This window comes from Danio aesculapii, chromosome 25, assembly GCF_903798145.1.
Source record: "Danio aesculapii chromosome 25, fDanAes4.1, whole genome shotgun sequence".
Lineage (NCBI taxonomy): Eukaryota > Metazoa > Chordata > Actinopteri > Cypriniformes > Danionidae > Danio > Danio aesculapii.
Window position 1 is genome coordinate 19,032,256 of NC_079459.1, and position 15,324 is coordinate 19,047,579.

The 15,324-nt window shown below is 34.7% G+C and overlaps 1 protein-coding gene across 1 annotated transcript in view; it reads right to left on the minus strand.

The window, feature by feature from the left end:
* Positions 1-15,324, minus strand: part of wnk1a (WNK lysine deficient protein kinase 1a) — a 41,836-nt gene that overhangs the window by 19,474 nt on the left and 7,038 nt on the right. The window contains exons 3-9 of the mRNA XM_056451431.1: positions 9,254-9,426; positions 8,939-9,159; positions 7,357-7,514; positions 3,648-3,736; positions 2,154-2,373; positions 1,680-1,944; positions 1,075-1,205 (exon numbers count right to left, since the gene is read on the minus strand). Coding sequence (XP_056307406.1) covers positions 1,075-1,205; positions 1,680-1,944; positions 2,154-2,373; positions 3,648-3,736; positions 7,357-7,514; positions 8,939-9,159; positions 9,254-9,426 — 1,257 coding nt within the window. The remainder of the gene's footprint in view (positions 1-1,074; positions 1,206-1,679; positions 1,945-2,153; positions 2,374-3,647; positions 3,737-7,356; positions 7,515-8,938; positions 9,160-9,253; positions 9,427-15,324) is intronic.

The window sequence follows — 15,324 nt, forward strand, 5'->3', positions numbered from 1 at the left end:
CTTTAGTTCGAACGCACATCTGAATCAGTTCATTTCTGTTCCTGTCAATATGATTTAGTAGCTACAACGACCACAACAATCTCTTAAAAATAAAACAACAACAATAGATGTTAAACCCAAAAGAGCAACAGGAAACATTGAAACTATTTTTGACCACATCACATAGCCAAAGTTTGTTGGGAAAATGCTCTTTTTGCAACGAATTTTGTTCAGTATAATTTGTATCTTTAATTGAATGTATTTTTTGTAGGTCAGTTATCTACAAAATAAACAAAAAGAACTAATGTATTTTAGATGAAGTGATGTGCAAATACTTTTTCAATAATAAGGGAATTATGAATTCAATTCAAGTTGGCCTATTATAACATAAAATATAGTATTTCTGACAATTTTCTTTATTTCATAGATTTGAGTTATGAATTACAGTATCGCAATACTACTTGGTATCGTGATACTTCAGCTAGTATAGTATCGTAACGTGAATTAATGGTATCACGACAACACTACCATATAGCATCCTAAAAAATTGTACATTTATTGATTACAATTTTTGTATTAATGAAATGAGTTTAGAATTAAAATATTGAATTCAAGTCAACGCTCAGTATTAAACAAATAACAACTAATAACACAAATAAATACAACAAAACAAACATACAGATGAAAACTATGCTTTAATCAATACTCATTGAAATATTAGTTATGTGCTAAATGACTCAATGTACACCTTTACACTAATCTCAAATGAAATACTAACATTTTATTTAAATCATTTCCAAGTTGATGGATTAATGGTTGCCAACCGGTTAAATTTGATTGGACATAATCCAATCTTATCACTCTAGTGACTGTTGAGTGCACGAAGTGTTTCACATTTTACACTTGTATTGGTTAAGTTAATTTGCTATATATACACACAACAAAATGGCATAGAATAGTGCACAAATATGCAATTTGTGATGCACCTATTAATACTTTTGACAATAATACAGTGATTTGTTTTTCAGACTAATATAATTTGTTATCTATTTGAAAAATCTATATAGGAAACAAAATAGAAAGGAAGTGGCTCACCATGCTTTGTGGATGTGTAATTGTGTGCTGTGGCTGCGGATCAGGCTGTGTGGTGCTGAAAGATGCGTTTGGCTGGACAGGATGAGCCTCGAGGACGGTCACTGAACTTTGAGGGTCCACAAATCCTACAGCTGTGAAGAAAAACAAAAATTTAACAGCGTTTTCCTATCTATGTGTGTGACAGCGTTTTCCATAAACTAGTATAATTATGGTTAAATTAATTTGAGTAAATTTAGTAATTTTATTGGTAGCAAAAAAATAAATGACCATCAAACATTTCTACTAAGATTTACTGATGACGCTCAGAAAAATGCCATTCAGTATTATAATATTTTGCATACCAAAAACTTGTGTCAGGCAGATTTAATCAAACAGCCAGTCATTTAAAATATTTTACAATTTAGCACTTTATCTATAATGATAAATTATTTTATGTATTTAAATAATATTAATATATCTTGTCCACTAAATAAAATATCCCATATTCAGACTATTTTTTTTCTCTCCAAAAGAATCTAAAACAATAATAGACACTTGCATTTAATATTATTTATAATAAAAAAAAGAAATAAAAAAAACAAAAGTGTCATTTGTGTGACACTAACCAGAAGCAGAGGCTCCAGGCTGCTGGTGCTGGTCTGTTTCTATTTCTTCAGACTCCATGATGGCTGAGGCCAGTGCAGAACCAGGAGACTTGACAGTGGGGTTAGTTTGCTGTGCAGTGTCATTCTCCTGCTCCATCTTCCTCTTTTCCTGTTCTTCTCTCACCAGTTTTCTCTGCTCTCTCTTACGGGAGATCAGGGACACTCTGTCCTTTATGGCCTTTGCAATGGTTTTGTGGTCACCCTCACAAATGTAGCCTGATTCAACCTAGGGGAAAAAAATGGTAATTATTATGGTAAATAAACATAAGTAAACGTCAACTACCTAGTCATAACAGCATCATAAAATCTGCAAAATAAATATAAATCATGATAAATACATGTAAGGCAACAAAACAAATAAACCACTTCTAAGATTTCAAATACGGACCATTTTAAATCTTTAGATGGTCAACAGAACCGAAAACGGAATATTACCATTTCTTGCGCCACATCATCTGGGACGTCTTTATCCAAGTCAAAGGAAAACTCAATGGCTTCATTCTCTTTGTATTTGCCTTTAAGTTTCTTTACATCCTCAATGCGCAGCAACAACTTTATAGCCACAAGCTCTCCATCATCTTCCTCAGCCAGTTCTACACGAACCCCAGTCTCCTCTTGGAAGAAGGCATGGCTTAGGAGGTCCTTAATGCAGTACCTAAAAAATTAAGATGGAAAAAAAGACAATGGAGATTAAATGATTAATCAAAACAAGATTAAACTAAAGACTTAAAGGGATAGTTCACTTTAGAATTAAAATTCACATTTATTCATGTTGTTTCAAACCTGTATAAAACAAGATATTTTGAAGAATGTTTTTAACAAAAGTTGACGATAGCATTGATTTCCATCGCACAAAAAATACCATGAAAATCAAAAACTAACTTCACCTGTTTGTTATCTGCTTTAGCGTTCAACAGAAAAAAGAAACTCATACAGGTCTGGAACAACTTCAGAGTGAATAAATGACTATTTAAATTGAGGTGAACTGTTCTTTTAAAAACATGAACAAATAAAATCAAAACGCATAAATTTAAGAAACAACCAAGCAAGTTTTCTTTATACATATGTACTTAAATGTCTCTATACATTTATAAATGGAGACAAACCAAATTATACAAAATACATAAAACTGCTACCATGAATCAGTGCTTACATTTAAGTAAAATCAGAGACATTTACAGTGTATTGTTCCCATTCCCTTTTTTAGATCCAAAAATGTAAGACCTCAATATGAAAACTGACCACTCGGCCATACCAAGAAAAAAAAAAAACTGACTTTATAAAATTATCTTTTATGTATCTAACTAATTATGATGTTAAATAAAGCATTAAAATCCCCAGAGTCTAGCAGGATGTAAATTGTACAAACCCATATTCATGTCTTTCTATAAAAAAAAAAAAAACATTATTGGGGTCAAGAAAGAATATCTTCCCTAGTAAGTTCCTGACTTGTTCAAAGCCTAGAGAGGTACCAAAAAACATATGCAAAACAAACCATAGCAATCAAACATTATCAAGTTATGGGTTCAATCAAATATTATCAAACTACAAGAATACTTTTGTGCAGTTTTAAGGATTTGTTTTGGTATTTTTCTGGACTTTAAATGAGTCTGGAGCTTTGCTGTCTATGGAGGTTGAGGGAGCTCTCAGGTTGTATTTAAAATGCCTTAAATTGTCTCAGGGGTTTGGAATCAACATGTGGATGGGTAATTAATAATAATTTTAATTTAACTAACCCTTTAAAGTTTTATTAACACAGACTTTAGGTAAAAGAAAAACAATATTTCATGTGACAAATGAAGAAAAGATTGAGGTTGCAACTGCACCACACCACAACTTTCCAGTGGACAAGAAAAAAAAGGGTTGCGGAAACCAGACCATAAGACACTGTGACATCTAGAGTGTCACATTCAGTGAATGTCAACCCACCTCTCATCTTTATTCTGACGTATGCATCCCTCAATGATCTCCTTCACCTCTGGAATAGCCACTTTGTCAAAACTGCCAGGCTTCACCCCCTGCGAACACAGCACAGGAAACAATCAAACTACATGCACATACAAAGTGACAATTTTTATAAGTGGGGCTGAATTGTCTAAAGGACTATATATAAACTATATATATATATATATATTCAACCAATTAGAAATCATTTCCTATTGAATTGATTCTATGTAAACACACTTGATGGGCACGTCTTGTATCTTTGGCTACATCTTACACATGACGCACAGTAAAAATTAAAAAAGCCAGCAGCATTCCACTGCCTGTCGCAAGCAAAAATGCAATCTGTTATAATGAGCCCGTATGCACAAGATGCAGGCACGATGGTCAAACACCCTCATCTTGCATGTTTACACACTAGAATGAAAAAAAATGTGTGGTGTCCCCTTGGATTGAAATATATGAAAGCACATCCACACAAATTACAATAACTATAATAATAAAACAAAATTTTATGAATTGTAGTTTGGTTTGTTTGAACCAAAAAGAAAAATGATACATTTAGTCCTTTGTCACTTTGCGTTCACACTATCATTTGTAAGATTGTAGCTAAAGATACAATAAAAAAAACATGAAGTACATTTTGTGACAGAACTGAAAGAGATACCATTTACTCGCCCTCAAGTCATTCCAAACCTTTAGGAGTTTGTTTCGTATTTTTCTACTTAACACAAAAGAAAATACCAGAAGCCATCGACTTCAACAGGAGAAGAAAAATTCCGTGGAAGTCAATGGCTACTGGTTTCCAACAGTCTTTCAGAAACTCAAACAGGTTTGGAACAAGTGAATGTTGATAACAGAGCTAAATGCATTTCTTGTATATGCGTACATAAGAATATATATAAATACACATACACATATTACATACATACACTTTTTTTAATAAGTTGAGAACTTGTCAATAGCTAATAAAAATTAAAAGCTAATAAAGCAGCAGGAATTCCCTCATTATATACACAATTGAAAATCTGCTGCATAGATGCATTTCCCAACGCATGTATTGGGCAACAGCATGAACATGATCACAAGCAACAGTTTTGCTTGAGGATTCTGTCCTGTTTATGGTCTAAATTGTGACATCATGTCCTGTTTTTGGTTCATTTAGACATGTGACCTGTTTTTATATTTGACTCAAACTGCAACAGTTCATTTGGAAGTGAACTTGAGACCAAATTTTGGGATCGCAGTGCTATATGTATGAATGAAATTAACAGAGATAAATTAATAGATTCACAGTTGTCAAGTATAAACGCACCCTAAAACTAATATTACAGATCTTAACTGCAATAAAAATGCCAAGAATTGGTTAAAATATTTTTTTTCTAACAAATAATTCATAAAAACATTTTACAGCCATTTCATTTACTCAACTACGTTCAAACTGCAACAGTACGGTTTCTTTCTTTTGTTGATTCTAGGTGGGGTTTTTTTCTCCATTCAATTTATCCCTACACATGATTGAAAAAGATTTCTGCATTCAGATGGAAGCAGAAAAACTGGGTTAAAACTGTTAAAATATTTATGCCACACCTAAATGTGACACTATAAGCAAAACAAAAAAACGGCATAATCGCAGGATAACCTAAAAATCAAAAAAGAATGCAGTGAGCATGCACACAAAGTCCTACTTCAGCAAACTGAGTACGGACATAAAGAGGACACTATGGTGGATTTAAAAATATCTGAAGAGTGTAACTGTTAATGTGTTTCTGTTGGTTGTCCAGCTGATGCAGTATTAGCAGGTTTTGTTGTAATAGTGCTAATAAACATAACAGCGCCTGAAACACAAACACAGCTCTGTAATCCACTATTATTGTTCTTCCTTCAATGTCTGGGACCTGTACAATGATGCTGGATTTGCTGAATAGCCAGTAAAGTTTTAGTTTATTTTGTACAAATCTTGGGTTTTAAGTAACATGAAGGTAGCTCAACTTTAATCACTCTTTGTTGCTATTTAGATTATGAAGCATCTGAGCTGAATTACCTTTATGGCACCTAACATTAAATCTAATGTGGCTTCAAGGTACAAGCCCCTGGTCATATTTTTTAAAATGATTATGATTGATTATGTTTCCATCCAAAACTGCGACTTAAATGTATGCGCAAAACTGGAATATCGCATAAGTCAAAGAGAAGAAATATCGTCACTTCCTGATTAACTGGTGCCACATATCACAAGTAAACCCAGAATTTACTGTGGTAGGGGAAGCGGTGTGAATTTTTCTTTATAATAAATTTCTCACTCCTCAGAAGACAGTATGCCAACACGTAATGAACATGTGGTGGTGTTTGAAAGCCTTAGACGTGGAGCACAGACGCTCTTGACTATTCTGGATGTAATTATTAATATAATAACACCAATAATTAAATGGTTAAGGTGTTTTAGAACCGCCAAACAACATTTTAGATGTTTTACAATGCGGTCAGCCTGCTGGTTTGTCCAGTCACACACATTTTTATCTTCACATGATCCCTTATAACAAAATCACATGACTTTAATGCACATGCTGGAATTTATTCGGTAAAAGTGTTTCCATTCTTAATGCGCACTTTTTTCTTATTGAATAAAAAGTTTATCCTACTCAGTTCTGCGCATACATATTTTATGTGCATTTTCAAAATGTATGCACATATTGTCGTTTCCATCAATCATTTTTTTTATGCGCATATCCAAAAGTTTGCAAAAAAAGTGGTGTTTAACCTATCAACAAAGCTATGCAAAGGGCAATGTTTTGAGATATTTCCACTCTGTAACCAATTACCTTAAAGATTTATCTAAAAGACCTTAAATTTGCAAGCAACATAACTACATAACTACTAGGGGTGGGCAATTTGGCCTAAAATCAAAATCTTGATTTATTGAACATTTTATTTTATTTATTTACTTTTTTTTTTTGGCCTCATAGGTCCCTGACAAGTTTTGTACAGTAAATATATTCACCAATTACAAGATATTTTTGAATGAAGGGTGCATTACTTGATTGTAAAATAATTGAAGGAAACACGCACTATGATTATTTATTGAACATCATAATAGAAAATATGCCGTCTCAAGGCATCTCTGGCGCAGCTTCCAATCATCATCAATGTAGTGCAAACGTATGACGTGTAGTTACGTTTAAGAAGTGCGCAGGTATACAAGCTCGCGAAGGCTGCGCCAGACCATACCCGTGCGTTCGACACAGAAGTATAATCAGCCTTAACAGACCGGGGTAACGTGACTCCACACGTTGTAGGGTAAATAATTGAAAAAAATTGACCAATTATAGGTTTAGAATGTTGATTTCGCTTACTTTTCGATTAAATCTCTTAGCCCTAGCATGCACTTATAATAAACAGACTGTTATCATAGATTGGTGTGGCTATATAGTTATCAGGGTTGTTGTGAACAGGTTTTTACGGTCTGATTCAATTACGTTGTTTTATAACGAACATTATTGGTTTTGTGAGAGGCCATTACTTTAAGATTTACTGGTAAAGGTAAAAAACCGACTTACCACTTTGTGAGAAAAAAGCAGAAAGGAAACACCCCCACAGAGGGCAAAAAGGGGTAAAAGACTAAAACAGTGCAGCAAACAAGGAGGAGGATGAGTGCGCGAGGACTCTCTCCTCCACCAGTGAAATGTGGACTTACGCTGGTGACTCTGCGATAGATCTGAGCTGCATTCTGACACTCGGAGTACGGGTACTCAGAAGTAGCCATCTCCAGCATACACATCCCAAAGGCATACACATCCACCGACTCGTCATACTTCTCTTCATACATCTCAGGCGCCATGAACTCAGGGGTACCTTAAATTAAAAGAATGGTTCAGAACTCTCTCAGTACCCAATTACACCCTCTCTGTGAAGAGGTGAGAGGAAGATGTTGTCGCTGAAGACTGCTTTGGAACAACCTGCGAGAATAGAGAGAGGTAGAGGGAAGGAGAGCAAAAGGGGGATAGAGAGTAAAAAAAAAAAACAAAAACAAAAAAAAGAGGAAGGGGAAACTGCCCTCAGTTAGACTGCAATGATAAAAAGCCCAAGTTTCTCCGTGTAAGACCTTCAAGGGCAGGAATGTGTATGTGAAAAACCAAACTGGTGCACAGGACTCACTCTATAGCCTGAACTGACCACATGACTCTAAAAAGTAGAATGAATATATAACTTATTTGTAGTTTTTAGCCTAAACAGGAAGTTTAAAGCGAGTCCATGGTCAGAGGGCTTTTATCACAAGACCAAACTGAAGCACTAGCTATGGAAAACATGAACCTTTCAAAATCGTCCTACCTTTGGGTTAACCTGTAAAGAGAAAAGGTTAAACAATGCAAACGTGATACACTCCATAGCTCATCAAAAAGTGAGGTCCTGTGCACCAGGTGAACTAGTATCCAAATTACCCATTGACAAAGGTCTCACACCGACAAACTTATCAATTTTATAATGGATTCAGACTGATATGTCACATAATACTGATGGACTTACCAGGCTCATTTCTGCGTACTTACTGTCTGTACTGCAGTACACTAAATAATCCTTAAGTAGAATAAGGGGAGACCTGAAGTTAGAGCCTAAGGCTTCCAAAACAAAAAACACAAACAAAAAAAGATCTCAAAGCTAAAAGTATGAGGGAGACGAGCAGAGAGTTTAAGCTTTGAGCTCCAAACACTGACACACTGAAAGAAAACAAGCATTTCCTTGTGGGGGGAAAAATGAACAGATTCATTAGCATCATCATCATCATTAAATCATTGTTGACTGAAGAAACAGACCACAAATTTCCGAACCAGAGTAAAAGATCACTCACTGTACCTGCCAGCCCAGGGCTCAGCTCTAGCTCTAGTGTTATCCCATGATCAGATCAGGTTTCCCTCCAGACGGGTCACAAAATACCTACAACCGCTTCACAACTACTTACTTTGTCTGTGGGTACCTGAAATTGCTGCAGTGAGGGCAGAAGAAAAGAGAAAAAACTATGTTTGAACTAAAAGGAGGGTGTCAAGAGACAACTTCCGTATAGCAGGAGCCCTGGTTTACTGAGGTTTGAGTGGTCAGGGAAACGCTGTGGTCTGCTTTCTCACCACTGTTTTTAAAACGCGCTTTGAAAAGAAGCAGAAGAAGAAAAGAAACTTGAAAAAGAAACATGGAATGAAGGACTTTCTTTCCCCCCCAACCACAAATCCGAGTCGGCCAGTTTAAACAGATTTCAACTTGGAGTTGTTAATACTTAGCCGTACCTATGACGCTCTTGGCAAAGGAGGCCCTCTTGAGGGTCGCAAGGCCCAAATCTCCAATCTTGACTGATCCAGTAGGCCCAGTGATGAAGATGTTGTCACACTTGAGGTCCCGGTGGATGATGGGAGGCGACCTGGTATGGAGGAAGTGTAGCCCCTTCAAAATCTGCCGGCACCAGCTGCGTAAGACTTTGATCTTCATCTCCTTAAACCGTTTTAGATACCTACAAGGGCACAAAAAATGTCAATCAAACATCACAGGTGGGCTGACGAGCACAGTTAAAAACTATTCTGACAGGAACAAACAAGAGCACTTACGTCTTGAGTGTCCCAGATGTCATGAGTTCAGTCACCAAGACAATACACTTCCTCCCTTTCAAAGATGATTCCCAAGAGTCATAGAAGCGTACTATGTTGGGATGCTGAAGACCCTTCAACATTCCGGCTTCCTCTTTAAAACGCTGCCGCTCTGACTTGGACAACTTGCGATCCTGAAAAAGAATTTCATATTTTAGAATAAAACAAAAACTTGGTGTGCATGAAGTACGGTCACATTTGCAAAATGAGTAATGTATTGTCAGGAGGTATGGCATTAATTTAGTTTTTCATGTGTGTCTATTTTGACTAATTAAAAGTGCTGGTACTTTTTATACTTATTTTACATGCAAGTTTATGTGGAGCATATACAGTGCTAAGCATATATAAGTACACCCTTGACAAATCCATCTTTTAAATTCATATTTTTAATAGGAAACTATACAATATTATATTTGTGCATTTACATTAGATTAGTCAGTACTAAAGCCAAATCTGAAGCTTATCTAACGATCCAAAAACTAGTACACCCAAATTTATGCTATAGAAAAATATTAAATACATTTTTTTTTAAAAAAAAAGAGGAAAAATCAAAAGAAGCAAAAAAAAAAAAAAAAAAAAAAATGTAAACAAAATTTCAATTTTTCTGCAATATTTAGCTTGAATTTAATTGTATTATCTTTCAATTTCTAAATATGTTTAATGACTAAAATATCATTTTAATAAATATGTTTTGTTTAAATGCACCAAAATACATTGCCTATGTTCACTGAGAAATGGATACTACTCAAAATGGGGTGTACTCAATTACGCTGAGTACTGAATACTGTAGGTAATTACATATGTGCATACTGATATATGTGTAACTAGGGTTGTACGGTTTACCGGTACTATGGTAGTATCGTGACACTATGGCTCCAAAATACTGGCTGTGCCCCTGTACTTTGTAAACAGTAGTATCGTCATTAACGGTCTATCAACAATAGATAATGTTGGATGTGGAATAGTCACTAAAATGCTCACACATTTGTGCAACAATAGACCATTTTATTTGAATAGTCTGTGGATCTCTTTAATATTGCAAAACTGTAGAATTCACACCATTTATGGTAGCTTAATGCGTGTTTTCCGACGTTTCAATTTGAATGCACATCTGAATCAGTTCATTTCTGTTCCTGTCAATATGATTTAGTAGCTACAACAACCACAACAATCTCTTAAAAAGAACGACTCAAAGTGAAAATTTAAATATCTGATAAGACTAAAAACTAAATTTAAAAAAGCAATAGATTAAAAACCCAAGAGCAACAGGAAACATTGAAACAACATTTGACCACTTCATATAGCCTAATTTTGTTGGAAAAATACTCTTTTTGTAACGAATTTTATTCTGTATAATTTGTATCTTTATTTTATTGTATTTTTTATCTACAAAATAGTTTAGGTGAAGTGATATGCAAATACTTTTTTCAAATTTAAGGGCATTATGAATTCAATTCAACTAGGCCTATTATAACATAAGATATAGTATTTCGGACAATTTTCTTTATTTCATAGATTTGAGTTATGAGATACAGTATCGCAATACTACTTGGTATCACAATACTTTAGCTGGTATAGTATCGTAACATCAATTAATGGTATCGCAACAACCCTATGTGTAACTATGTTAGGTTATATGTTAGCATGTTTTTTCTGTTAAATTACTGTTTTATTGTAAACAAAATAAACTAAATAAAAATAAAAGTGGTAAAAAAAAAAAAGTGCTGGTAGTTGTTTACTTGAATTTGAAGTTTCAGCTACAAATCTTTTAGTTCATCTTTAAGTTGTTCTTTACTGAGAACAAGTACATTAAACAGCATTTAGGTTAACTATTTTTAGGTTAACTATGCCTTTAAATGGACAGTTCATCCAAAAACGAAAATTGTCATAATTTGCTCATCCTTCCAAACCGGTTTGAGTTTCTTTCTTCTGTTGAACACAAACATATACTGAAGAATGTTGAAAAAAAAAAGGAAAAAAAAAAAAAAAAAAACAGTCATTGATTTCCACAATATTTTTTTGTTTCTATTATAAACGGCTGCTTTTTGTCAGCGATCTTCTGAATATCTTGTTTCACTTTTTACAGAAGAAAGGAACTGAAATGTTAAGAATGACTAGAGTGAGAGTAAATGAGGAAATGTTCATTTTTGGGTCAACTATCCCTTTAAGCACATTCAACACCTCTTTGACTTTTTTGTGTTGAACTGTGGTTTCACAGCAAAGGAAATAACTGCAAAAAAAATTGCAATCAAAGTAGATGGTGCAGCATTAATTGTATAATGTACAATAGAACTGCAAAGTACTTGGATCAATCTCAATCTAGCAACTACACAAAACTGCTCTGTGTGTCAGACTACAGTTCAAACAATGCACTCAGTTCAATTGCCGATTCCTAGTTGACCTACATTTGGTGCAGTCAGCTGCCATCTCTGGAATGAGAAACATTTAGCTGAGAGTTTGCCTTTGCCAAGCCCTGTGGGGACGGCTGTTTACCCTAAGTTAGGGTTCAAACTTCCCTAACCGCTCACATGTGTATAACTAACACAATTAGAGGTGTTTAGCATAATGCCTTTAGTAGGGTAATGCTCAACCGAGCGCCATTTCAGTGGCAATTGATGCGGGTTAGAGGAGGGGGGACTCCGCTTTGCACCCCACCCTACAGCAGACCTACTTTTTCGCCCTTCCTCTCTGACTATTCCAAATATGCAGTGCACTCTGTGGCCTGTGGAACCCGGCAAGTGAAGCGTGGGAGCGTTCTTCCCCAGAGAAGGGACGGCCCGCATGCTGAGCTCCAGTATGAGGATTAAGCTCCTGGCATGAATCCGACTCACGTGTGAGGGCACATACCACTTCAGGCGGGAGATAAGGAATTAGGATTAAGAAGAGGGTTAGAAAGAAAATACCTGGAAATATTAAGAAATACTTAAAAACTATGCATTTTTGTTGGCTGGGATAGTGTGTAGCAATTGATGATTACAAGGAACAGAACAAGGATTGATATTGCTGCACTCATCTAATCAGTCAGTATAGTAAAGCAGTGATCACATGAGAATCACATGCTTTGTGAACAATTCTGTTAGGAGCTGCATGTGCTTATTTCATATATTAAATTACTATAATGATATTTCTAAGGAGGTATCTAAACTACTACCAAAAAATGAATAACAATTAAGTGGTGTAATAAAATACACTGTTTGAGGTAATAATATTTAAGAATTTATATGAGAGTAATATTACACGCCATTACGGGGATGCAAACAGAAACATGAATAACAGCTTCATGAGAAAGTTTCTGAGAAAAAAAGAAAAATCTGAAAGTACAATGTTTAAACGTTTTGCATTTTATTAAGAGATATTTTAATTTTTTTATGTTGGACCTGTAGTCATTAGTTTTTGAAAAGTGGTTTATACTTCATTAAGATTTTTTACATTTTAATCAAAGATGCTATGATTAGCTGTGAAGTTCTACAGTGTAAAAAAAAAAATTCAAAAATATAATCATATATGAATGACCCTATTTCGCAGTATATACTTAAAAAAGGTAAAAAAAAATAACAAGTCTTTTACATATGGTCCACATATATATATATATATATATATATATATATATATATATATATATATATATATATATATATATATATATATATATATATATATATATGTATTTTTATAACTATTATTTTGTTGAATACACAGAAATGGGACTATATTGTGATATATAAACAGGATATGAGATCACATATATAGCTCTGATCGATTGGCCTGAGATCGTTATCGGCTGATAAATCACATTTTATGACTCGATCAGTACTCGCCAATCTCATAAACTGATTTTAATGGGATAAAAAAAACGTTAAAATGATATTTTTTTTACTTGAATATTTAATAATATTCATTTTTCCAATATACTTGTTGCAATAAACAAATATGTATTTATAGGTGCCATGGTTTCCGCTACATTCATTCTTCCATGGCGGGGCACCACAACAAAATTCATCCCGCCATGGCTACATTAAAGCCTCTCATTTAAAACATTCAGTCGTATACTATAAATCACAACAAAACGTATTAAAATGTAAGTGATTTATAACAGTACGAACTTTTCTGTAATTATAGTAGTGCTGTGCATTATTTTTTAACCCTTTAAGGTGACATGCTGACTGACTGACTGACAGGTGCGTGTGGGCAGCAAAAACGACGTAGCTGTCAGTTATGACGAACAGTTTCCATAATTATATTTTATTTATAGTTAAAGGTCTATGGCTATGCATACAATAGCTATGTTTCCATCCAAAAATGCGAATGAACTTTATGAGCAAAACTGGATTATCGAATAAAAGATGTGCAAATAAAGCAGCGTTTCCATCCAACGAGTCAAAGCGAACAAAATCATCACTTCCTGATCAACTGGCGCCAAATATCAACAGTAAAAACGGAATTTACTGTGGTAGGAGAAGCTGCGTCAATCTTTTCTTCATCTAATAAATGACTTGTGCCTCAGAAGGCAATCCTGACACGCAGTAAACGCGCAGTGGCGTTTGAAGGTGTCAGATGCGGAGCGCAGGCGCTCTTGATTCTGGAGGCCATTAATAATATAATAACACTAATACTTAAAAGGTAAGGCATTTTAGAATGACCAAAACAACAATTAAGATGGTTTACAGTGTGCTCAGCCTGCTGGTTTATCCATTTACACACATTTTTATCACATGATCTCTTATAACAAATCACAAGACCTTTTTTAATGCGCATACTGAAATTTGTGTTGTAAAAGTGTTTCCATCGTAGTTTATCCGCATCTTTTCTTATCGAATAAAAAAATGTATCCTACTCAGTTATGCGCATAAATTTATGCGCACTGTCAAAAATTATGCGCATCATGGCGTTTCCATCAAGTGTTTTTTTATGAGCATATGCAAAATGCGCATAGAAACAGGTGGATGGAAACATAGCTAATGACTTTATCTTGCTGGAGTTTATAACTGTTTCACTTTATTTCAGGGCGCATCAATGCCGTTCTGTAGGTTTATTGGAGACATTCACAAATATTCCTAGCCAATCTAATAAATGTTCGAGACATACTCGTTACATAAACGCACTAAATCGCACTTCAGCAGCGTTTATTTGAGAGCACACAAGAAAATCTGCACTTGAGCAGCGTATATTTGAGGGTGTTCAAGAAGTTTTGTGCATGAACAGAGGAAAATGCGATTTTGAATTGTAATACTGCGCTTACAACATTTGTCAATGAAATAATGCCACAGGTAGTAGGTAGATCTGTGTAAAAGGCCCAACAGAGTTTGCCGCCACAGCTGGAAAAAATCCTAGAGGAAACTTCTTATGCATCAAATATGCGCTCCAAACTTTTTCTTGATTGAGACATGTTGAATTCTTCTTTCATCATTTGCAATGTTCTTAAATTGCATTATTATTTTTTTTTTTACTATTTTTTTTATCAGTTTGAACTATTGATTTCTGTATATGACATGTCCACACTAAATGATTATAAATAACATGTTTAAGCGATTATATGGAAGATTTTTCATTCAAGGAGAGAACTCCACTTAAATATCCTATTTAGAGGAAAATGTGCTTTATGCATTATAAAGCTTGAAGCATTAGAATCGGTACTCGGTATCGGCCAAACAGCATGATAAGGAATCGTTACACGGTTTTGGCTGCAAAAATGCTGATCGGAGCATCCCTAATATATTAGTATTACTTTAATAGATTATTTTATAAAATATCCAGCACATAAAAATAAAAAGTAGCCAGTATAAATGCTGTCAAAGGGGTATAGAAATCTTTAAATAATCCAAAGTTACAACAAAAGGCTAAATGGATTTACAGGGGTCTGTTAAAGGGATCAAAAGCCGGGTGAAAGCCAAATGCAGGACAACTGGGGTGAAACTCAACAGTTGCTGGAAAGTCAGCGGTATGCACTCCCAACCATGACTCAATTCTCTGGCTAACTAGTTTAGCAATAGCATTTAATGTGGTTTATTCACTTGGACATAGAGAAACTTCTG